This window comes from Tympanuchus pallidicinctus, unplaced genomic scaffold (genome assembly GCF_026119805.1).
Source record: "Tympanuchus pallidicinctus isolate F22 unplaced genomic scaffold, pur_lepc_1.0 scaffold21, whole genome shotgun sequence".
In the NCBI taxonomy this organism is placed as follows: domain Eukaryota; kingdom Metazoa; phylum Chordata; class Aves; order Galliformes; family Phasianidae; genus Tympanuchus; species Tympanuchus pallidicinctus.
In genome coordinates this window covers 11,389,630-11,414,303 of record NW_026294733.1, presented here as the reverse complement: position 1 = coordinate 11,414,303, position 24,674 = coordinate 11,389,630, and the positions used below count along the sequence as shown (strand labels likewise).

General features: G+C 55.2%; 1 protein-coding gene across 5 annotated transcripts in view; it reads left to right on the top strand.

Moving 5' to 3' along the window:
- PCDH1 (protocadherin 1) overlaps positions 1-22,986 on the top strand; it is a 58,869-nt gene extending 35,883 nt beyond the window's left edge. For 3 of the 5 annotated variants that reach the window (XM_052684558.1, XM_052684560.1, XM_052684559.1), the window contains one exon: positions 10,786-14,676. In XM_052684558.1, coding sequence (XP_052540518.1) covers positions 10,786-11,171 — 386 coding nt within the window. In that variant the 3' untranslated portion in view covers positions 11,172-14,676. Of the gene's footprint in view, positions 1-9,413; positions 9,456-10,785; positions 14,677-22,921 lie in introns of those variants that run through there. The other 2 variants (XM_052684562.1, XM_052684561.1) reach the window with 2 other exon arrangements.
- Positions 22,987-24,674: the final 1,688 nt, after the last annotated feature.

The following is a 24,674-nucleotide window of genomic DNA, read 5'->3' as shown; positions in this document are numbered from 1 at the left end:
TATAAGGAGCAGAACTGCTACTATTATCTCCTTTTGAAAAACAACCTGTACAAATCTCTCCCTTGCACCGATTCTGGAAGTTTTCATGCATCTCTGTTGGACCGTGAAATCAGAATCTCCTCCTGATAGTCCAACTGTTTGCTCACGCTGTGCTCACAGGGTGATGGAAGCGGCAAATCCCTTCGGCCACTGTGCCTCAAATGCAAAATGAGGCTGTGTCCCCACTGCCCCGCCAGGTACAGGCCCTGTGTTCATTAAAACACACGCTATATCTGCTCAGCATCTCCAGGACTCCCTCCAGGGTGTAGACCTGGCAGCACTTGGGATCTGCAGCACCCAGTGGTAGCGGGGGGTCGGTGCTCCCCCTCCAGTGACATTACCCTTCCCGTTCCCACTATACTACAAGAGTTGTCATCCCAGTAGCAAACACAGGGCTCAGCAGTGCTCATCAGCATCTGCTGGATATTCTTTTCGCCCCTGTCTTCCCTCACAGAGCCCAGCCTGTTCTATTCCCCACTCCCACCCCTCCCTTTTCTCAGAGATGTGTGGATGCCCTCCTGTGCATGCTCACGTTTGCGAGCTGCAGTGGCACTGACACCTCCCATTTTTCCACGAGCAGAAGGCACCTCCCCGTGCACATCCCTGAGCAGCATCCCTCAGTCCCTCCGCTAGCAGGACGGCAAGCAGTGTGATCCACAAACGTCACCCACCTGGCCTCATTCCTTGGCACGTGCAACAGTGCGTGCGCTGCTCCTGCCGTGTGCCAGTCTCTCACCCCCTCCCATTCGGCTTCCACTGCGGATTTCCACCCTGCGAGCACGTGGATGTCGGAGGAGTGAGCAATGTATGATTTTGGGGAGCGGCTCCTCAGCACAGTTCAGAGGCATGGTCTCCCCTGCACGGGTTGCCCTTGTCCTTCAGCAGCCTGACATCGTCCTCTAGAGTCAGGTCATTCATCCTGTGTTTTTCATGAAGGTCTTGGACTTGATGATCCCCAGAGGCTCATTCCAACCCCTACAATTCTGTGATCTGTATGCAATTGGGCATGCTCAACCTGCTCCTTTCCCTTTCCCAAACCTTGACTCCTTTTCTCTGTAGTAAGCACTTCAGAGAGCCCCCAGCCACCAGCTATTTCAGGGCAATATCCCAAAACTGCATTGGGTTTCACATTGGGTGCTCTGAGGCTGGTGGTGGCACCCCGGGCAGGATCCACACAAAGGCAACAAGGCTTGTGCACACTGACCTGTACCACCAACCCTAACCTCAGTTCCTTGGGCTCAGCCTTACCCAGGGCTGCTCCTCCTCCTCCCCAGCCCCATGTCTCCCACTGGGCAGTGGGTTGTCTGCCCGCAGCCCCCTGGCTGATGTGAGCCCCTCACACCAACTTGTGCTTCCATCTGTCGCTCAGGACCTAGGTGACTCCTGAAGCCTTGAGCAGCACTTTGCGTGCAGCTCCCCCCCCTCGCAAGAACAATTTCCCCTGATTCATTGTCCTGCTAGCGAAAGATTATTAAATTGTTGATGGAGCTTAACAAAGGTTTTGTTCAAAGGCAGACTCGTGAATGCCAGTTCTTTTCTCCTTGACACAAGAGCTGCAATAATGCTGCACAATGAACGGCAGCCACCCAGGAGCGGGAGCAGCGCTCGTGAAGCCACATGTCCCCAAGTCCCCATGCCCCCCACCCCCACCCCCCAGGATGCCCTCCATGCCGCCCGCATGCAAACCTCCAGGTGAGGTCCGAACCCTGCAGCCAGTTCACACCGTTTATTTGTTTTTCTCACGTAGAATCATTATTGGGATGCCAGGAGGATGGAGGAGCTGGGAGGTGGGCGCGTGGTGCTGGCACAGGGCTGGCACTGCTGCTGCCGTCCCCCCACCTTCTCCCATTGCAGCCTCCGCATCCCGCAGCGGGGATCATTAGAGAGGCTGCGCAGCCTCAGGCTGCTTGACATTTAGCATTATTCAGGCTTATTTTCTATTGCTTATCACTTCAGCAGATTTCTAACACTAAAGCTTAAATTTTCCATGCTGGGTTTCCCTCAGGTTCATTCCTTTTTCTTTTCTCTTTTTTTTTCTTAAGTTTTAGCAAAGGTGTTCCAGCTGTTTTGTGAGAACAAGGCATGCTGTCTCGGCCCTGCTAACAAACCGCTTATAAGAATTCCCTTTCAAGACACATTAGCTTAAATATGCTTCGGAAGAGAGGTGGGGAATTTGGCACAGCAGCTGCCAGCATCGGCTGGGGGTTGTTTGTCCCCAGAGGGCCAAACTTTTCACTGCATGGCTGTCGGTGCATGGCCCTACAGAGCTGCACCCACGTACCATTTTGTGCCCTCTGAGCAGCATCGTGCTCCAGTACAGCCCTTGTGCAAACTCGGTCCTCCTAGCAACCCTGGCACAGGAGCTCTGAGTCCATCCTTCTGGTGCAATCCCCCTTCCCAGCACCTCAGGATTGTTTTTGGGGTGCTGTGGGACATGGGACACTCCTGGCTGATGGGAGGGTTTGGCTCCAAGGGACTCTTCTCCCCAGTGTTGGCCTTCCCAGGGTATATTCCCTGCCCTCATCCTGCTCCCTGAAAAGACTGCCTCAAGCTCCACTGCCTTCCCTGATGAGGTGCTGCCAGGAAAGGAAGCATGGCTGCAGCTTTAATTAAATGATAAGGGCAGAGCCCCGGAAGTGTGGAGATAAGTGCAGTGGTGTCTGCCACCACATTTGCCTGGGCTCTTTCTAATTAGCTCAGAGAAGCTTTGTAGAGGATGGTTAACCCTTGGAGGAAGGCAGATGCAGCCTGAGGCTTGGGGTGCTGCAGGTCACACAGGGGTTAAGGGACCCCTCCATGTGCCAGAACACCTTTCCCAAACTCAGGTGCTAGGTGAAGCTCTTGGGTCAGCCACACAGGTTCCTTCTGTAAGAAGCATTTGGTGCTTTAATGCATCCCATGCCAGGTTGCTGTGCTCATTCCTTCCTGGGGACAGTGGCAAGGGTGCAGGAGCCATGGGAGAGGTCTCCAGCCCCCCTCAGAAGCTGTGGGAGAGCAGGAAGGAGATGGGGTAAGAGGCTGTTTATGGGAAGATGTCAGCAACCCATAACAATGAGGACCACGAGATCAGAGGGACTAGATGCCCCAAGGACCCTGACCTCTACTCTCCTGCTAATCACCCAAGCTGGGACTGGTGAACAATCGTTCTGGGGGCCAGAGAAGGGCTTCTCTTCTGTGGGCACTGCATCGCTCAGGCAAGCAGCTGGGACTCTGCTCCTCCTGAGCACCCCATCCCATTGTCTGCACGTGTCCTTGCATCCCCAGAGAGCCCAAGTGGGACAGGAGGACAGCCAGACCACAGACCCAGGCTGGCACCCCTATGGGAACCTCTGGGAGGAATACTATGCACAGGAGGTGTTGCAGAGGCCAAGCGGGAATGGTGCAGGCAGGGACTGTGTGGTATTTGGGCAGCAGGAATGCGCATCAGAGGCATGCATGCGCTAAGAGCCCCTGGGGATGGCAGGTGTTGTTCCCTGCGTGTTTACATAACCGTCATTAGCCCTCGCAAGAGAGGATGCAAAAGCCAGAAGGGGAGGAACAGGCAGCCTGCAGCGACAGGGGCAGATGAACCAGCTGGGGACGTTGCATCCCACCTCCCAAAGGTATTGCAGCAGCTGGTGCTCACCTGACCAGCGACCCGGCCAGGTGATACGGGGGTATGTGAGGAGGTGTGGGAGGACACTGGCTATGGCACTGTTTGGTTTGGGTACTGCAGTGCTCCCTGACCCTCCTGGAGGTTATTTGATGGGTATCTGTTGTTTGCAGGTGCTGTGAGAAGTTCTCGGTTCAGGACAGTTGGGGCAATATAGGCAGTAAGGCTTCGTACCGTAGGTAGACTTGACACTGTGCCTTATCATAGAATCATAGGCTGATGAAAGTTGGAAAAGACCACAGAGATCATGTAGTCCAACCCCAACCCACCCCCACCATGCCCGTGAACCACATCCCTCGGTGCCACATCTACTCATCTCCTGAACATTCCCAGGGATGGTGACCCCACCACCTCCCTGGGCAGCCTGTGCCAACGCATCTCAGCTCTGTTGGAGAATAAATTATTCCTAATAGCAATCCGAATCTCCCCTGGTGCAACTTATGGCTGTTTACCTCTTGCCCTACACATAGCATCAGTGAGGACTGCTCAGTAATGCCCACTGCTTGAGTCTGCTTTCAGTTGCTGCAAGTTTTGGCAAAGTTTAAGCACAAGGAAACAATTTTTCATGGTGGGCATCTGCCGCTTACCAAACATTTTGAAAAGTGTCAGTGAAATCTGTCCAGATAGCTCATTTCCAAGAGGAGGTAGGGAAGGAAATGGCTGCTTTTGCTCACTGGTAAAGGAATTCCCCTGCCCCCCAGCCCCACGCTTTGAAGACGCAATTTGCTGTGATCTCCTGACCCCTTCATTGTGCCTTCTTTGCTTTCTGCAGTCCATAAGGTGGAGTCCCAGTGGCAGAGCCTCTCCCTCCAGCCCAAACCTGGTGCACCACAGAGGTGTCCCCATCCTCTTTACAGGAGGACCCCACAAAAGAGGAACGTTTTCCACCAGACAGCGCCTCTGGTCTGCATCACAAAGCAGATTTGTAAGAAGTGAATTAAAACTGCAGGGACAATCCTAATTTTGGCATCTCCTAACCTTTGAACCCCCATAATCCTATTAAGGTAGTTCTTAATGTAATTATTCTGTAATTTAATGTAATAATTCTGCTTTTTATAGTCCCACAAAGGTTGAAGCCCTGTGGTGCCAGGGCAGGAGATCATCCAAGCAGCACCGCAAGCACAGACTGTGTGACAGGGGATGAGATTTTCTTCCCCGGGTATTACAGGGATTGCAGATGGTGATTTTGGAGGTCTTCCCCTGAGCTGCAGCTGTCGGTTTGGATGCTCCCAGTGCCGGTGGTGCGAATCTCACCCTGTTGCCGTGGCAATGTCTGTGGGCTGCGGGCTGCAGGCACAGCAGCAGTGGGAGGTGGCCCTGAAGCTCCAGCAGCAAAGGGAGGGGATGGGAGATGCGCCCCAGGGACCGAGGTGCGGAGTGCTGACAGAACGGTTCAGCATTCTGCTACCTGTGCTGGTGATGCTAGGGCTGGTGGGTGCATCTGTCCCCATTAGTGACACGCTGGTTCTGCTGCGATACCCTTGGAGGGATCTGGGAAGTCGTTTGCTTCAGCTCTGCAGCTCGTATGTGCTGCTGTAATGCACTACAGGGGCCACGGTTTGTTCCGTGTGTGCATCTGGGTGCTGACAAGCCGTTGCATTCAGAGCAAGCTGCACTGGTGCTTAGCCACCATTATTCAGCATTCGGGCAATGCTGCAGGGTCTGGGGGAGATGGCTGTGTGCCATCTAGCTGCTGTGTGCGCTCTAGCTGCTGACTTGTGTGCCTAGAAGAAACCCATCTATGTGCTGGCATCAGAGCTGCAGCTCTCTCAGTATTTATTGAGAGCACTGGCGTTGCTTGCTATGGCCTGGGAGCATTAGGTGCGGCGTTGAGCTGCAGCAACCAATGGATGGGCACCACCAGGTCACTCTCGGATACCAGGAGCCATATGTTTGCGTGTGCCACAATGGTGTTAAGTTTGGAAAGCCATCTGCCTGGGTGATGCCGTGCTAGAATCGGTCCCCAAAGCCGTCTGTCTGGGTGTTGTAGTGCGAGGAATGGTCCTGCAAACCGTCTGCCCGGGTGCTGTGGGGACAGCATTAGCTCAGTCCAGGAAAATAGGGGCTGACGTGGTCAGTGCGGAGTGCTCAGCTGCTGCTCTCAGCTTCTGATATTTCTCTGCTCATCGATCTTTGGAGCATCGCTGTGGAAACGGGCACAGCTCCAGCAGCGTTCCCCGAGGCCTGGAAAGTGAAATCAGGATTGTGCTGGTGCTGCCCCAGAGGCAGAGGGCTTCTGGTGGTGGCCATGTGCTGTGTGGGAACTGGGGATGAGGAGGGATGGGTGTGGGCTGCAGGAGGGGAGTGTGATGCTGCAGCCCCCCCATATCTAGAGGATGAGCATCCAATTGTCATGCTCCCATAAAGGAGATCTGGGGTCTGCACTTCGCAGCAGAGCAGGTCAGGGCTCTGCAGCCACCTCCCAGATCCCAAAAGCCCTCTGAAGGGGAAGGGGAAATGGAAGGAGCCCTCGAGTTCCCTGCTTCAAAGGGATCACATGCAGAGCCAAATAGGGCAGGAAGCAGGGGATGGGCTGCTGAGCACTTGCTGCTCCAATGGTGCAGGGGAGAGGCACAGAGAAGGCTGAGACGAGAGTGGGAAGGGGCCCATACAAAGATATGAAGACATGGGGCTGCTGCTGTATAAAAACTGGATTTCTGGGTGCACTACCCAACTAGATGCACTGAGAGGGAGCGAGGAAGCGGGAGCAGAGCATGAAGCAGCACTGCAGGAGAGAGATACCTGGGGGGAACAGTGCTGTGAAACATGGTACCTGCAGGACGTGGCAGTGCCTGGAGGGAGGAGAGCCGCAGGGGGTACCTGGAGGAGTGGCAGCACAGAACATGGCACCTGGAGGACGTGGCACTGCGGGGGATCGGTACCTATAGGCAGCAGCGCAGTGGGGAACGGTGCTCACTGGGAACGGCGCCGTGGGGGGACGGCACCTGGAGAGAGCATCGCCACGGGGCACAGCACCTGTGGGGAGCAGTGCTGTGGGGAGCCACGCTGCTGGGGAGCGGCACCTGGAGAGAGAGGAAGAGAATGGCAGCTGGCAGCGGGACGGCAGTGTGGAATGGGGAGATGGGGAGAGCGCTGTGGGCGGTGGTGCCGATGGGTGTGAGAGCCTCAGGTGGAAAACTCGAGGAAGTGATGGTGCTGCAATGGCTCTGGTGAGCTGAGGTGAAGCGGGGGAATGGTGTTGGTATGAGGGAGCTGTTGGGAAGAGCAGTACCAGGGATCAGGAGATCCCACGGGATGTGGGCAGGACGGTGGTGCTGTTGGAATGGGATGCCATGGAAGGTCATCACTGTAAGGGATGTGCCAGCAGTGGTCAGCAGAGCCCTGAGGGCTTAGTGCAAGAGGAGCGGTGTTTTCATGTGTCTGCACCAGGGAACAGAGATGGTAAAGCTGCCAACGTCCTGCTTAGCCAAAGGAAAGCTGCATGGAAAGAAATTCTTGGGGCAGGTGTAGTGCTGCTGGGCCCTGAGCAGGAGCGGCTGGCTGAGTTAGATGCTGATGTTCTCTGTGCCATCAGGTGGGGAAGATGACTCTTTGCAATGTAACGCTTCGGGAACGCATCCTGCTTTGCCTCCAAGCTACTCCCCGCATCTCTGCAGCCCTGAGCCTCCCTGCTCCCTCCTTGCATGCTGTGCTTCCTTCTTCTTCCTCCAGGCTTCTTTGCACCCTGTGCCGTGCCCTGCTGCCTCGTACCCTCAGTCCCATGTTCCTCCATCCCAGAGCTGCTCCTCTGCATCCTCTCACCCCCAAACTCACAGCCACATGTGCTGTAGCACCCCTGCTCCCCCAGCCCTGCACACCACGCTCTTGGTGATGATGTCTGATGTGGATGGAAGAAGCAAATCAGACCATGAACACTGGAGATGGTGGCACAAAACCGTGCTCCAGGCCGGCTGTCAGCATGTGTTGAAGATACTTGGCTTATGGTGGGCGAGGGACCCCCAGCCCATCTACTGCAGGAGATGGAAGTGCTGCTGAGTGATGCTGCCTGCTTTTGTCTCCTCCCTAATGGTACTCCAGTGCACTGCTGAAATCCCCCACGAAGAGCAATAAAACTGCTAGAAGAGTCCTTGTGAGAGGGAAACAGAGAGATAATTAGCAGCAGCACCAATATGTGCCTCTTCCCAAAGGAGACTGCCCGGCACAGCCTCCTGCACAAAGAGCAGAGGTGCCCTGGATGCTGCAGAGCAGGGCTGCGGGAGGGAGCTTCCCCTCCTCCAGGAGGGGCCAGGACCCAGGCGCATCTCTGAATGCATCTCCCATAAAGGCCCTTTTCATCTGAAAAGTTCAAAGGGATGCGACTTTTACTGCCCCGGCTCATTCCTATGCAATGAGGCTGAGCAGCCCCCAGGCATCCAGAGACAGCCAAGCAATAGAAAGGGAGAAGCCAGCGGGTGCGGATGCCCCGACAAGCACGCATCCCTCCAGGCATGGAGATGCTGATAGAGGGGTAGGCTGACCCTCTGGGGTGCAGTGAGCAGGCTGTGGGAAATGGTGTCTGCCCGGACACCGTAGCCAGAACTGGCCCTTTGTGGGCAGAGTTCTCACTGCTGCTTACCCCTAAAGAGTTGTGCTTGCCCGTGGTGGCACATTGAACTCCAGCCCACCGGCATGTGCTGAGAATTAGGCCGTGGGGTCGTGTTTGCAGTAAATTGTGGCTATTCAGGAATTGCACCCTGCCCGTTCCCGGGCTCTGGAAGCAGAGCTGGTTGTGCTTGCGGCACATAATGCGCTCCTTTAGCGGGAGAGCACTGATGCCAGCATCTCACTGCAAGAGACAGCACTGGAAAATGGCTTTCATGCCAGAAATTAACAATGGGAAAAGCAGAATAAAAGATCCTGAACACCGAGTTCCTGCTTGACCCTGTGATTTCTCAGCTGCTATTGGCGCGAGGAAATCTCCATGGCTTTGTTTGATGGAGAGGTGGCATTATTTCTGTCCCATGGCAGACCACCTTCCCTTGGAGCAGGAGCATCCCATGACATGAAAGAGCAGCACCAAGCCCTTCAGAAAGTGGGAATGGTGAGGACTTGTCCCACTTGTGTACTGGGAAAGGAGATGAGAGGTGTTGCTTGTGCAGAAGTGAAAGACAGCACAACATGGCCTTGGTCCAACCAACCAGTGGCAATCCTGTTAGTACTGAGAGGTGAGAACAGGGTTTGATTATTTCTATCTGCAGCTCAGAGAAATAAATGAGGCAGCTCTGCACTTGCCCAGGGAGTGGGAAAACATTTTGTCCATGGCTCTGAGAACAATCCCAAAGACCACAGGCAAGCACAGCTCTCACAGTGACACTTGCGGGCTCTTTGTCCCCTCCGATGCTTGGTCCCTGGCTTTTGCACCCTGCACCGTGAGCATGGCTGTCCCCTGTGCATGGGTTCTTCCATGTGTGCCCATCCACAGTGCCAAATGTCCACATAAACCCACCCCAGTGGGTTGTGTCCATGTGTGTGCACATCACCGCAAGCCAGGTGGCCTCGAGCTCTGCGAGTCAGCTGGGAGGTGAGGATGAGGATGGAGAAACACAGCGGTGGCCAAGCAGCTTTGGGAGGCTGGAACCTGAAGGCAGCGGGTGCCATGAGGACATTTGGGGGCTTGCTGCAATGCAATGGGGAGGGGAGCAGGAGGATCCTAGGGTGGGTGTTTGGAGGCTGGGGCTGTGCACTGATATGACCCTCTCGTCCTTTTTCTGCTCCTCATTAGAGTCCCCTGAGCGGAGCAGGCTGTGAAGGGGTCTGCATGGAGGTATGTCCTTGGGGCTGCTGCCAGGATATCGCAGCCAGCGTGTGCACCAGGGGATGGGAGAATTTGGGTTGCAGTGGGTGTTTTTTTAGGGCAAGACATGCTCCCACACTGGTTTGTTGCTTATTATGCCTCTCTTCCATGCCCATCCTGTTAGCTCTCACGTTTGACCCTTTCTATCCATTCCCAGCATTGTAAGAGCTTTCTCCCATAGAGATCTCAGTGTTGCTGGTGCATGAAAGCTGTGCGGGGTGACTTGGGATCACCCATGATCTTAAGCCCCGAGTTGGTGGCAGGAGAGACATGCTGGCAGAGGCAAAGCCTCAGCATATATAGCATGAAAGGCTCCAATTTGCTTCTTGCCAGGGCTGTGGGTCCCTTCAACCCTGTAGTATGAGCAGCAGTATAAGCCCTGACCTACCAGCAGATGCCAGAGGCAGTGATTTGTCCCAGGCAGTGACAGGGAGCTGTGTTATGCCCAAATGGGGCAGATAGCAAGAGGTGGCTCATGCCTGGAAGAGGTCTTGCAAGTATGCTATAGGAGTGGTGGGAATTCCAAGCCGGGGCCTCTGAAGACTCTTAGCAAGAGCAGCAAGGCCTAGAAACCTCTGGCACAGTGGACACAAGGCAACGACCTGGTGCTGTTGATGGCCAGAACTTCCCACAAGCAGATCTGATGCCTTGGTATACCTGGAGATCTGGAAAGGTGTTTGGTACACAGAAAGGTTTGGATGCTTCTGGGACAGGGATTCGTGGGTGTCTGACTTCTCTGGGGGTTGGTGTTGGATTGCCCAGTTGTGCTTTGCTCAGGTCTCAGACTGTGAGAGACTGGAAGTTGGCTGAGGACCTCTAGCTAGGCTTGGAAAGGAACCTCCAGTGGGTCCTTGGAATGCCTGGTGATGAGCAGAGCTGGTGCTCAGGAAATCTGGATTTACTCAGGGCAGTGAAAAGCCCAGCAAGTTTGGGGCACTTCTTAAGGACTCCTGATTGCATGGCATGGGACGTCCGATGGGGCTGGGCCGAGGGGTTCATGACTCCTAGGGTGGGCTCAGCGAGCTGTGCTGCATTATGATCCCACCTGCACCCACTGCAGGGTGCTTGTCCTCAGGGACACGGCTGTTGGGAATTTTGAGTTCTCTGCTTACATTTTTTCATGTCCATGTGTTCAAATGTCCCCTTTGCATCTGCTCCTCTTCCCAAAGGAGAATCAGAATTCCTACCTGGTCACCTCTGGGGAGAAGGTCCCTACCATGGGGGCTGTACTCCAGCCTCATCCAATCAACCCACTGGGCTTGTCCGTGCCTAACAATGCCTCTTGCTTGCTTCTCTGCAGATCTCCGTCCCCTGCCTGATGTAGCCATGACTGGGACCTGTACCCGGGAGTGCACGGAGTTCGGCCACTCCGACACCTGCTGGATGCCCGGCCAATCCTCCCCCAGCCGCAGGCCCAAGAACGCCCTCAAACTCTCCACTTTTGTGCCTTACCAAGACAGAGGGAGTCAAGAGCAAGTCGGGAATGGCAGCCCCAGACTCTCAGAAGAGCGCAGCACCAAAATGGCCAACCTCCGCCTGCTCCCCACGTACAGTGCCTTCTCCAATAGTAGCCATGAGACCTGCAAGGACTCTCCCATGGAGGAAATTCCTCTCACCCAGACCTCGGACTTCCAGCCAGCCACCACCCCCTCATCCCAGACCACCAAGAGGGAGATCTACCTGTGAGGCTGGCCCGAGGGGCCAGGAGCAGACATGCTTCTAAGGCCAGCGTCCTGGAAACATTTGAAACTTGGTTGCTTTATGGGCTCCTGCGGCCAGTTCTGCTCTGGGTGGTGGTGGAGGTGCCCAGGGTCTTCGAGGACAGCAGGCAGGGCGAGGCAGGGATGGAAGGAGCGCCTTTAAAACCCATTCCTTGGGGCGGGTGGGAGGGGTGAAGGCATCTGACTCCCAATTTCCCAGCACTTGCAGATGCGTGTCTCCGAACTGCGTGGTCGGGGAGGCTGGGCAGGCTCCTGGTGCGGAGGGCATGGCTGGAGAGGAGGGCTGACGTACCAAAGGTCCACGTAGAGCTGGTGGAGTCCCTGGGGCATGAGACGAGGGTGTCCCCGCGCACAGGGAGCGAGCTGCCTGGCTCTTTGTTGTAGACTCCTGTAAATACGAACCTTAGGAATGACATTCAAGTCCTGCCTGATTGAAACTTTTTATTGTCCTTGAAACAAAAGACGTTTAAACAAACACATACCCACACACACAAACCCAATCCACAGGGAGCAAGTTCCAGATTTCAATGGTTTGCTGTGTGGAAGAGCCCGCGGGAGCGCAGCGTCCGGCCCACACTCATGTTCTATATTGTAAATAGAGTTATGACCAGTCCCTGAAACAGCAGCTGGGAAGCTGGAGGAGAGGGCAGCCCTTGCCGGACTTTAGGGACTCAGCTATTTGTCAGTTTGGATCTCTTTTGGAACGTTGTCACTGTGCCCACAAGCTGTAGGGTCCCTAGGGACTGCCCGGTGCCATAGGCAAGGGCTGTGCCAGGGGGGTCTCTGGTGTCCCAGTGCCCGATGGCAGGAGAAGGGATGAGGACATCCCCAGGCAAGGGACCGGCTGGGTCCGGAGAAGCCCTCAGTCCCACTCTGCTGGCAGGGGGTCGTCGTCAGCTGCAGCACCTCAACCCCTCGCCTGGTGCCTCCGCTGGGAAAGGGGCTGCTGATGGGGCCGGCTGTGCCATGCCTTCGACCTCCGTCCTGTCCGCCTGTAAGCCACCATTGCCTTCGTCAGGAGGAGCGTTGTCTCAGGGTCACGCCGGGGGCTGCCGAGCCCCTGCCTGCTGGAGTCCCACCCCCTTAGGCCCCAGGGCCACTCTCACGGGCTCCAGCTTTCTCTTCCATTGCCCAGTCCCTGCTGCCCCGGCCCCCTCTCAGGGGTGACACCGTGCAGGCAGTGGGGACGGCGCTCCTGGAGATGTGTACATCGCAGAGGGGATGCCCAGGTGCCCTCCTGAGCATCTCTGTCTGCTTTTCGGGGGGACCCTGGCAGAAGGAGTCTGGGGGACTCACACCTCATTCCCGGGTCATCCTCCCTGGCTCCTCCCTCCCTGCTGGGATGTGGGGACAGGCTGTGCTGCACCCTTGTTCTTCCCATACTCGCGCATTGCATCAGTCGTCTTCATCTCTGGGATCTTCCTTAGGGAGCGAGGCCAGTGGTAGCTGCAGGATGCTTTCCCCCAGTCTGCACATGGGGAGAGCCTGGGGCTCTTCTTGCCAACAGCCCGACCAGCACAGGGTGCCCGCAGGACCCTCTGCCCACCTCCCCCCAGCAGCCCCTCTGAGCAGCTCCTCTCCCTTTGCTTTGGCGGTGCCAACTCCCGGTGCCCTGCATGGACACGGTGCCCTAGCCGTGCTCCCCACCTGCCCCAGCACCTCGGGGTGCCAATGGGGGGCAGGACCCCCCTCCTGGCCCCTGCTGCTGCTCCTCACCCAGTGTGGGGTGGGTGTGTGGCTCCGGGGGATGTCCCGCTGGTGGTACCCGCTCTGCCGGCGGGGCCTCGTTCTCCTGGCCTGGCTGCCTGAGCAGGTCATGCTCCTGAACTTGTTTTTAATTGTAGCTCTGTAGTTTCAGGGCCTAACTGGGCAGAATGTGCAATTTGGCCACGCTGGCCAAGATCTCTGACTCCACTGCCAACTCGACTGCTCACACCTCCCCGTGGCTCTGGCCGTGTCTGGTGCCCCTCCTGGGGACCCCCCTGGCAGAGTCAGATCTGAGGGGTGCTTGTCCAAGAGCAGCTTTCCCAGGCTACTGCCTGCGGATAGGCTCCCTTCCTTCCACTCGGGGTCACCAGAAGGATCCTGATGCTCCAAGCAGTGTGGCTGGGGTGGCTGTCTTGTCTCGTGGAGCACCTGGCGATGTTCTCAGTGCAAGCGTGTTGCAAACTGGGGAGAAGTGTAGAGGAGATGGGTCCCCAGGGAACTCAGAGGGGTGGAAAGGATGGGTAATGCAGGAATGGGGCTATTGGGATTGGAACCGCTGGGATGGGTTCTGTGGGTTTGGGTACCATGGGGGTGGATATTGTGTGGATGGGCATCACGGGGATGAGTGCCATGAGGATGGGAGCCATAAAGATAGGTGCCATTGAGATGGGAGCCATAGGGATGGGTGTCATTGAGATGGGAGCCATAGGGATGGGTGCTATGGGGATGGGAACCATTGGGATGGGTTCTGCAAAGACGGGTACCACTGGGATGAATGCCATTGGGAAGAAGATACAGGGGGATTATGCGTCTCCTTTGAGGATGCTCAGAGGGCTGGTGGGGCTGGGTTTTTTAATGCAAGCACAGTGGGGAGAAGGGATGGGTGTCTTGGAGGGTGAGGGTGAGGGTGGGTGTATAGTGAGGAAAAGGAAGGACAGAGTGAATGGGTCCTCCATAGGGTGCCGAGGCTGGCAATGGGTCCCTTGGGAGGAGAAAACCGTGGACGTTTGTACTAGGAGAAGGGACAGTGGGAATGAAAGTTGGTATCACTGGGGACCAGTCCTGAGGGTGGGGAAAAAGAAGAGGTGCTGTTGGTAAGAAGCTCATTTGCACAATTATAAGCCAGAAGGATAAAGCCTCCGTGCACGTGGGGGGATGCTCCCCACGAGCTCCAGTCTAGACAAGCACAGGGAAGAGGAGAGGGTGGGACGCCTCTGTAGGGGGCTTACCGCATCTCACACTGCACTAGGACAAGCCAGGGGTAAAACCAAAGGTGGGAGCCAGGGAGCAGGCGGGCTGCGTGGGAAGGATCTAAGCGACCCCTTTGTAGCTCTTCAGTGTTGGTTCTATTTATACGAGATTTCATTTCCTTGCTTGTGATGCCTTGTTTTTTGTACAGTTTTATGTACATGCAGGTGTAGCTTTTCTAAAGGAGAAATCCTATGGCAGAGTAAAGTACCCAACTATTTTTCAGATGGTGACCTATGTCTAAGGCAATGCCTCTTGCTAAGGTTGTATTGCTCTCAATGTGTAATGCATTTCCCTGTGCGGGGAAGGCTTTCGGCCTTGGGCTTGGTTTTCCCCGGGCGCTGTGAGCACAATTGATTCCCTTGTAACTCTTTCTGTTCAGAGCAGTAAGCATGACACCGTCGTGATCCCCTTTCCGTTCTCTCCTGTTCTGTTTGTTTGCTGAGCTGTCAGATGACCAACTCCATTGTAATTAGCCCTTCCTAAAGCTTTACAATAAAAGTGTGAAAACCCGGGTGCTGTGCCTGGCGTCTCCTTCCCACATCTCGCATCCCACAGCAGAGAACACACACAGGCAGCGAGGAGCCTCCACCACTGCTCATCAGAGCCCATTTCTCACCCCTCACCCTCTCCTCTACCACACAGCATTTCCTATAGGTTCTTTAGCTCTGCTGATAACATCTGGGCCATCTCACAGCAGGAGTGGTGGCTGGGTTTCCCTGCCTGCCCCTGTGCAGAAATCCATGAGGCTCATTGCAGAGGGTGCCATGCATAGCTCTTTGCTGAGCTGCAGGGCTGGGGTTTTCCATGGCATCAGGACCCAGCTTAGGAGCCATTGACAGTGTCCCTGGGATGGAAGAGCTTCCAAATGGAGATGATTGTTTGCACAGCAGTGATTTATGGACCCCTCTTCTACCATCTCCACCCACTCTGAGTTCTCCTATTGACCATGCATGGGGGATGCGGTGCTGCTCACCCCAAAGGGCTACGGCCAAGCTGTGCTTGCGATAGGGTGGAGGGGTGGGGATCATGGCACCAGGGCCTCATCTCCACGTGCCAGAACCCCACAGCTAGCACAGGGGCAGGCAGCAAGAAAACTCCCAGAGCTGTCAGCACCCACAGAATCACAGAACTGTAGGGGTTGGAAGGGACCTCCGATCATCGAGTCCAACCCCCCTGCCAAAGCAGGTTCACCCATCCACCCCCAGGTTAGAGGGGACCACCACAGGGCGCTTTCTAAGCAGCGTCCCCGTCCCAGGGCATCTCTGTCCCCCTGGCTTTTCACTGTGCCATTGCTCCTTATGTTCCCTTCTCCTTCCATTAAGCCCAGGCTGTGCAGCCCCCTGGTCACTCCACTTTGTGCTTCCTTTCCCTTTTCTTTCAGCATAGAACCTCCTGCACTCCCTCCTATCTTCTCTTTCCTTACCACACCCCCGCCTCTCTCCCTGCACCCATCCATGCAGCAAACCTTCCTCACCCCCTCAGCACAGCCCTGAGCATCCACCCCACTACAGCTGCTCTGGAAACTGTTTGGTTTCCATGGCAGCCACTATCGATCAGCGGGGTGGGAGGGGATGCTGCTGGGAGGATGCTGCTGCTGCCCTGCATGCCTGGGGCTGGCACACAGGGCTCCGTATCGCCTGTAGAGTGGGTTTGGAGAGCCTGGGCAGCCCCATATTAGGAGGGTTGATCCCAGAGTGGTCCCACATGGCTGGGAATCATGAGGATCCAAAATGGAGATGAGTGACACAATCACGGTGTCCTTGCTGGGTCCACAAGCGTTGCTCCAGGCTAAAGAGGGGTGGAAGTGGGGAAGGGCCTCCTGCCTGCTGCCTGGTGGCCTCTGCTGGCTGGGAACATCCAAAAAAGAGGCAGTGCTGCCAGACTGGGGCAGCATGGGAAAGGGACTGTGCGCTGCATGAGCTTTGGTCTGACCCAGGTTCTCCAGCTCATCTGCTGCAAAAGGCTGCTCGCCTCACTGCACTGCAGGGCCTGAGTGTGCTCTGGGAAGGTGCCAGGCCAGGAACTTGTGTTTTTGATGGAAATCTCTATTCTGCCATCCCCTGAGGGCCCCAACTTGCAGCTTCAGCTGTGCAGCGCTGACAGATTCATCCCCAATGCTCACAGGCTAGCACAGATGAGGTCTGGGATCTTTCTGGCTTTGCCTGAGTGCAGCAGCACCATCTTCCTAATGGAGACTGCCTCTCCCAGGGCTCTCTCCCAGCAGGGCTCTGCTTAGTAAAATCATTGTGAAGTTTAAATCGATGTTGTCAGTAAGCAGAGGAGATTGTGTTTACTTGGTTCCCTGACTCAGTTCTTCCCTTCTGGCATTCCTGCAAGCCTGAAACGGGGAATTGGGTGAAAATCACAGAACTGCCTCATCCATTTTCCCTGAACCTTTAAAGAAATACAGTGATACTGGGGTAGCAGACCCAGCGGGAGGGCAAAGGGAGTCAGCAGAGCTCTGCACAGACCTGGATGAGGTGGCCAGATGAGATCTCCCATTGTGGTGACTTGCTGGGGTGAGTGATGGGCTGGCAGAGCACTCGCTTCAGCTGTGGCTGCAGGTGTACAGCAATAGGGGAGTCTGGGGTAGTTGGCAGCAGCTGAGGAGCTGTTCCCATCCCTCTGGCGGGGGATGTGTGGTATGCCACGATGTCCATATGCTCCTGAGGGACCGCAGAGCAGGAATGGTCATGGGGAGGACAGTGATGGCCTTCACCCCCTAGATCAACAGTGAGGAAGAAGATCAGGAGCTGGGGAAGCTCAAATCCTCCTTCTCTGTTGGCTGCAGGGAGGTGGTGGCCACTGTGCTCATCCTTCCATGTACCACCATAAAGAGGATGAGTAAGGCCACAAATCCCATCCCTGCCTGTGTCGGCGCAGCCCCAACAACAGGCTGGGTGTTGTGCTGCAGAGAAGCCCCTGTAATCGCCTGCAGGATGATTGGGATTTGTAAGCAGTAGGGGGTGGAGGGGCCCTACCTGGCTGGCGCTGTGGTGGAGGGGATTTAGAAGATTTGAGGCAGCACAGCCCCCTCAGCGGGAGGCTCTCGAGCTGGATCCCCAGCAGAGCATGCAGCTCTGCTTATTCCCTGAGGCAGACTGACAGCGAGAGGGCTGGGGTGGCAGCGGGAGAGCAGGAGCCTGTGCTCCCTGAGAGAAAGGAACTGGCACCCTCCAGTAATGGGGGAGAAGAGCAGCTCTGCAGCCACACACTTGACTCCCAGCAGCTCTACCAGCTCTGCGCCCCTTGTACCTTTCCCATCCGCATTCCCTCCCTTTGTTGCAGATCCTGCAGCTGCTGGATTTCCCCATCACCACAGCAGGAGTTGCAGGCACTGTGTTTCCTCCCCTCCAGGAGTGCACCCTGCCCTCTCCCCCATCTGCCCGTGCAGCAGAACCACTCTTAACAATGGGGTTTGGGATAAACAGCCCTAATGGGATCAGTGCAAATGGAGCTGCACTCTGCTCCACGTTCCTTTGCCAAGCAGATTTCTCCATCCCCACCTATCAGCTCCAGCTCCAGCACTTCTCACACAGGGCAGCTCCCCCTTCTCACTGTCCTGGTGCAGCAGCTATTGGTGTTCCTCAATTCTCTCTCTCCACCCTGATCTCATTACAGGCAGCCGCTGGCTGTTGCAGAGCCCACTTTTACTCTGTGAAGCAGCCCCAAATCCATAAATCACCAGGTTGGCCTCTGGAGAAAAGAAGGTGTTTTTTTTTTTTTCCCCTCTCTTTTCAGGAGGCTTTAAAGGAGAGGTTTTCAGTGTTAGGGTGGACTCCAAAACCCTCCTCCTGCCTCTCTTCTCACAGCTGCAGTGCTGCAGGGATGCTTGAGAGCCCTGCGATGCCTTTCAGCTGATTTTCCCTTCTCCTGCCCTACTAAATAATCCCCGCTCAGAGGAAGGCTTCTTTCCAGGCTCAGGATGGTTATTCCAAGACCATACAAACCCAGGACAGTCCTTCATCTCATTGTTCATCAGGAAATGTCTAATAAAGGTCACCTTACCGTGCCCGCACTCTAAACACCTCATCCCGACGTGCATCCCATGCAACCACTTCCACTTTGCCTCTCTGCAGCAAAAATCAAAGCAAGAGGAAAGCTTTACAGGGAACAAATGGCTGCAAGCATTCAGCTACAAGCTGGGAAGGTGCGAAGTGCTGGGGTTGGAGGGAAAGGACTGGAGATCCTGCAGATGTCTGACCTGGGGCTGAAGCTCTCCATTGTATCACACAGGGGAAGGTGCTGGTGGCACCACGTTCCTGTGTTACTGCTGCAGCCACCCCCAGGTGCAGCTAGGATGCTCGGTGGTATCTCTCAAAGCCCACCAGATGGGCTGGCACCCTTCCACTCTGCCCAGTGGAGGAGGTCTGCCATGGCACAGCTCCCTCACCAAATGCTTACCCAAACTTCTGTCTGCACCACCTGCTCCCAAATGGAATGAGGAGGGTGGGGAGAGCTGCTGTTTCCAAAGAGAGGAGAAACCATCTTCCCCTGCTTCTCAACCTGCTGAACTGTGCTCATGGCTCCAATTTGCAGGAGATAAAAGGAAAATTAAATGCATTTTCTTGTTCCAGAGCTATGCGTCCATCCCAAAGCAATGCTGGCACATATTCCGCCAATGAAGGCTGAGCACACCACAGACAGCATTCAAACTCTTTGCAGATGTCACCCCTCAGTCTCCCTTTGGGACAGGGTGACATTCCAAATTAGGCTTAGCATCCCACCTTCCCAAGCCAAAATGAGAGGGAGGACAGGTTTGCACCCCACCATGGGGCTGAGTTTGGTGATTCAGCCCTGCCCTGCCTGGGACTGCACACAGGGGGTTTTCCAGAGCTGGACGTAGGTGGTAGAAGGGGGACGCTTCTCTGGGAGCATCTTCTGCTCCCCTAGCAGCAATCATGCAATCAATGCTCAGCAGAGAGAGCACTGCCCTGCAGAGGCAGCTCACAGTGGTGTGTACACCTCGAAGCAGGAGGGGGTCCCAGCAAGGCAGTGCTGTGTTGTGCATGGGGATATATATTTGTGGGGGGCTTTGGGCACATCATCGTGTGTCCCTGCATGCGCCAACTGAGCTGACATACAGCCACGGGCAGGTGTGTGTGTTGTGTTTGGCCGGGGGTGCCTATTATTCTTTATTAGTTTTCCTGTCTGTCTGACATATTCTTTATCACTCTGTCTCAATCTTTCACTCGCCCTCCTCTCCTCCCTCAATCATCCTCGATTAGTTTTTCTGTCGGCCTCCCCTCCCCATATCCCTCATCAGGCACTCATCCTCTCCCTCCCCCACTCCTCCTCTCCCCACATCTCCCCTCTGTGCCATTTCCCTCCCTCCTGTCTCCTCTCCCCCAGCAGCCCGGAGCCCTCTTGGCTCTTTTCCAGGAGCTGGTGGCTTCTCCTCTGTGCGTTCCTTCTCCATCCCCTTTGCTGCCCCAGTTGTGGGCACTGGGGATTTTCCTTGCTGCCAGCAGCAGCCTGGGGATGCTGAGAGCCTCCGGTCCCCCTGCGGCACGGATGCTGCTCTGCTGCTGAATTGGTTGCAAATTAAGTCCCTGGCTGGAAGCAGCTCAGGATACAATATCTTCTTCCATAGGGAACGGGTCCCCTTGGATGTCGCCTGCTTCCCCCATCCCTCCTCCATCCACCTCTCTGCCTCCTCCAGCAAGGAAGGCTCTTAGCCCCAGCCCTGTCTCTCTTCTGGGCTGGCAGTGTCCATCCCCAAACAGGCTGATGCTGCGGGGCTGTGAGCATGAAGGCAGCTTGCCAGTCACCAGAAGAGGTCCTGGCAGACAGCCCTGGGCCAATTCACAAGCCTTGATTGCCTCTTATCCCACTCTGTGCCTCCATCTGCATGCACCTACAGTCACCAAGCAGGAGTTTGGGAGCTCAGAATAGGGGATGGCTGCAGGGAAGATTGGGGCTGCATGGCCAGGAATGATGGAGACCACATGCAGAGATGTGGGTAACCCATCCCAGGAGGCAGTCAAGGCCTGGTTGAACGGGGCCCTGTGCAGCCTCATCTGGAGTTGGCAACTCTGCCCACAGCAGGGGATTGAAATTGGATGATCTTTAAGATCTCTTCTAACCAAACCCATTCTACACTGGGAAATGCATCAAGGCACAGGGGAGCATGTGATGGGGTCAGCATAGCAGGGATGGATATTCTCAGAGTACTTTTGGGTGAAGGCAGGGTTTGGGAGGACACATACCCTCCATCCCACAGTAGAGAAAGCACAGATATTTTGCCACATCTCCCTCCCTTTGGAGGTCAGAAGGAGAAAATCTGGTGTGCATTTGGGCTCAGGTGAAGGGCCCAGGCACCTGAAGCCAGTGATGCACACAGCCTGATGGCAGCTCAACATGGACATTGGCATGGTTATAAGAAGTGGGTTTGGGCATGGGCATAGGTATGGGCATGGGTGGGGTGTGGATGTGGGTATGGACTTGGGCATGGGAGAGACCTTCCTCTGAGCCTAGAGGATGACCATTCCTGTACCATTCAACCCCATCCCTTGTTCACTCTGCACTGCAGGGAAGCCCTTCCACAGCACAGCAACTCCTCTTGCAATGAGAAGCTGTGCCACTGCCCAGCCCTGCAGCTGCTCTCCTGCTGCCCACAGCAGCACAAGAGCCCATTCTGGGGCTAGCAATGGCCGCTCAGCAGTCGGGAAGCCACATCAACCGGGAGGCCTCACTAGCACTCATCAGAGCCCGGCGGCCCTGGCCGTAGCATCTTGGTAGAGAGGTGCTGCAGGAGGCGATCGGCCCCGCGCTGCATCCGATGCGGATGCTGATGGATGTGACAGGAGCAGGGGTTGCCAGGAGACAGCATCCTCCTCCTCGGGCGCTGCACAGCCAACGCGGCTCCGCGCCGGTGACGTGATGCTCCTGCGGCACCGCTCATTGCCGGGCTGTGCTGTCTCTCCCAGCCAGACACAGTGGGGAAAAAAGCTTCGCAGGCATCCTTCCCTAGACTGCACCCCTCTTTGGGTGCAGCCAGCAGGTGCTCGTGCAGAGCAACCTCATGGCACCGAAGCGTTCCCACTCCCAGCTCCGTGTGTCCCCATGCATGGGGACCATCGCGCATTTTGCCTGCAGGCAAACAGTGCGGACCTTCTCTCTTTGCTCAGATATGCGGGGATGGGGGGATGGGGAGGTGGACGGCCACTCGCCCACACCAAGGTTGGTTGAATAAATATCTGGCTACAAATTATCTGCTGATCTAATAAAAAAGATATTACCTACCTCTACAAACCTAGTTTCAAATTATTCCTTCTGCTCTGCTCAGTAGCCTACTGGGAGATCACTGGCAGGTTAATTTGCTATTGAACGGGTCCCAACTGGAATTAGCACTTCAGCCTGCCTCTGCTCTCGCCTGACGGTTAATGAAAGCCGCTGTTATTCACTCCTGGCGCTGGACTTTATGTGCTGCACCGCGTTTCACGGGTGTGAAAGAGCTGACCGGGGTATTTTCGTTGGGCTGGTGAGGTATTCAATGCTCGCAAGACCCAGAAGGTGCTGAGATAGAAAATAAACTGCCATTTGTATGCTTTTACATGAGAACTTGGCGTGTTCTTAACAAAAGTGGCCTTTATCTGGGGACTGTCATTTTGATTATTTTATATCCGTGCAGTGCCCCAGAGGTGTGCGCGGAAAATGAAAGCAGATAAAGAGCCCGAGCCAGGCAGCGCTGTGCCGGCGGCGGGAGCGAAGCTGCATGGGCACTGCAGGGCTCTGGCGCAGGTGGGGACCCTCATTGTGCACCCAAAGCTGTGCCCTCAGTGCCACCAGGATGAGGGTGGCCCCTGGGTGAGGGGGGACAGCTGTGGACTTTCTGCAGAAGGTTGTTCCCCGTATCTCCTAGCCTGGCACGTACACCACCAGGCACTGCGTCTTGTAGGCTTCGTGCCACGCTGGGGCTCAGCCCCCAGTGAGCTGCTGGATGGGCTGAGCCAGATCCTGGCCCCCCTTGTCGCTCGCTGCCAACCCAAGCCTCCTCCGTAATTTCTTCCTCCCTTTGCGTTTGTACCCCTCGGGCACTCAGAGACAGCAATCCGGCTGCTGCCTGCGTGATGGATGGCCCAGGCCAGATGGATTGAGTTCATTTAATCTCTTCCAGAATCCCATCCTTCAGTCCCTTCAGCCCTTCCCCAGTGTCTCCCAGCACAGTGACACCAGCACCACAGGACTCCGCTCCTCTGACACCTTCTGTCCCTGACACCTTCACCCCAGGCTCTGCTTCTGCAAGGGTCCATTCATCGCCACTGTGTTTGCTCTCTGCAAAATTTGGGCCGAAATCTGTGCTCTGAGCCAAAGCCCGGAGATGTTTCTGGTAACTGCAGAGCAAGATCTCAAGCTGTGAGGAGGAGGGACAGAGCTGGGCTGGCTCTTCTGCAGGGACCATAGGTGCAGGTGATGGAGCAAGGACCCATCCTGCTGCTACAGGTGAAGGCTTCTGGAGCCCCTCCTCTATCTCTGTGCAATGAGACATTGTGTCCAGCAGACCTAGAATTCTGTGCTTTCATCCCAGAATTGATTGTTGCTGGCACTTGTTTTTTAATCTGCTGCGCTAGCTGATCAGGATCTCCATTTGGCAACATGTCCCAGCACCAGGGGCACAGCAGATGAACATGGGAACAAAACCATCCCTGAGCACCATGCAGAGCTCCTTGCTTGCTGGGTAGACAGCTGAGGGTTGGGCTGTGGGGCAGAAGTGGGCACACAGCGTCCCAGCATCACACTTTTGTTCCTTTCCAGAAGTCTCCCTGGCCATCGGCCCTATTGTTGGACTGAAGATGGAGCAGTGAAGTTATCGCTGCCTGGGATCGCTGCCTATTCATGCAGGCTGGTATACTTCCCTTTTCCAAATCCTCTGGTAATTTCCTGCTTTTCTGTAACTTCAACAACTCTATTGTCAGGCGCCGCTTTATTTCATAAGCTCAGTCCCACCCGCTCTGCACTGAGTGCCCCCAGCCCCACTGATCCGTGCGGGTTCACGCTGCCTGCACTCAGCAATCACACACGACAAGTCTTTCTTTGTTTCCTTATTGTTTGAGGGTGCTCCTTAGATTATTTTACTTTATTTTGGTGAAAGGCTGGTTTCAGCGCGCCATGCAGCACTTCAGCCATTTGAGAGTCATCATTAATTTAATCTTCTTCCTAATTTATTAACGGCCCTTACTTTCTTCCTTGTATTTGAGGCTTCCCTGGTATGGTCGCTAAAGCCATCTATCTCCCTTTTACCTCTCTGGCAGTTTCATCACTCTGCCCCTCCTCCTGCAGTCACCCCGGGACTGTCACATCCCACCCCATAGACCATGAGGGGCTTCTCAGCCTGCTGCCAGTGGGGACCTGCAGGGCCACCTGCCCCATGTCATTCAGTGTCAGAGCCCCCAGGACCCTCTCTGCTGCTTACCGAGCCTCAGCATCACCTCCCTGCTTCTTGCCATGCTGCCAAGGCAGCCTCGGACTCGGAGGAGGTGTGCTGTGCTCCATGGGCAGGACCCAGAGCTGCCAGCACACAATGGCCACACTTAATAAATGGAGCAAACTGATGAGCAAACAGCACTTCAGGAGCAGGAGAAAAGTGTCGAGCCCAAGCTGTGACAGCAAATATATTAGGCTTAATCCATCCCTGGATGAAGTCCCCTGTGTGGCCGGGGTCACAGTGGCTGCAGATCCTTCCGAAATGCTGCAATGGAAGGACCCAAGAGGTTCTGGCACACGCTGAGCTATTGCCAAAGAGCCAGGAGAAGGATGGGTGGCATTTGCTGGGGGTGATCTCGATGGGGACAGCACCACTGGGGACGTGGGCAGCCCACTGCATGGCACTGCCCCAGTGCTGCCTGCACCCACATCCCACCACTCTTCACTCCTCCTGGGCTGTGCTCCTGCACCCCCAACCCAGCCCCAGCACTGGGGACCCACAGCTCAGCACTGCAGGGTGAGCTACAGAGCCGTGCTGCCACAGCACATGCTGAGAATGTCACTGCTTTTCTTTTTCTCCTTCATTTGCAAATGAAACACACCCATCAAATTCTGATTTTTTTATATGTCTATTTTTTTGGAGAAATGAAGTTCTGGAAGGATTTCCTTTGGATCAGAGCGAATGTTCAGTGTCAGTAAAGCCGAAATATTCCACTGCAATTTGGGCTTTTTCAAACAGAAGTAGACAGAACTCTGAAATTAAATTTGTTCCTAAATGTCATTTTAAACAAAGACAGAAATTCTTTAGCTTGGAAATGTTGAAACAGACATTTGGATAGCACCGGTATAGTTAATCTTATTAAAATAAAATAAGATGCAAATAGACACTTTTTTTTTTTTTTTCCCTATTGATTTGATCAAAGCCAAAGGAAAAAAAAAAAAAAAAAAAAAAGCCAAATTTTGCTGTTTTTACCATTTTGCACCTTATGTTGCAAGCAGATGATGAGACCCTCACACTGTGCTGGGGGCACCTGCTGAGAGCACCCTATTGAAGCCCCTTTGAGGTGCACCCAGAGCATCACCC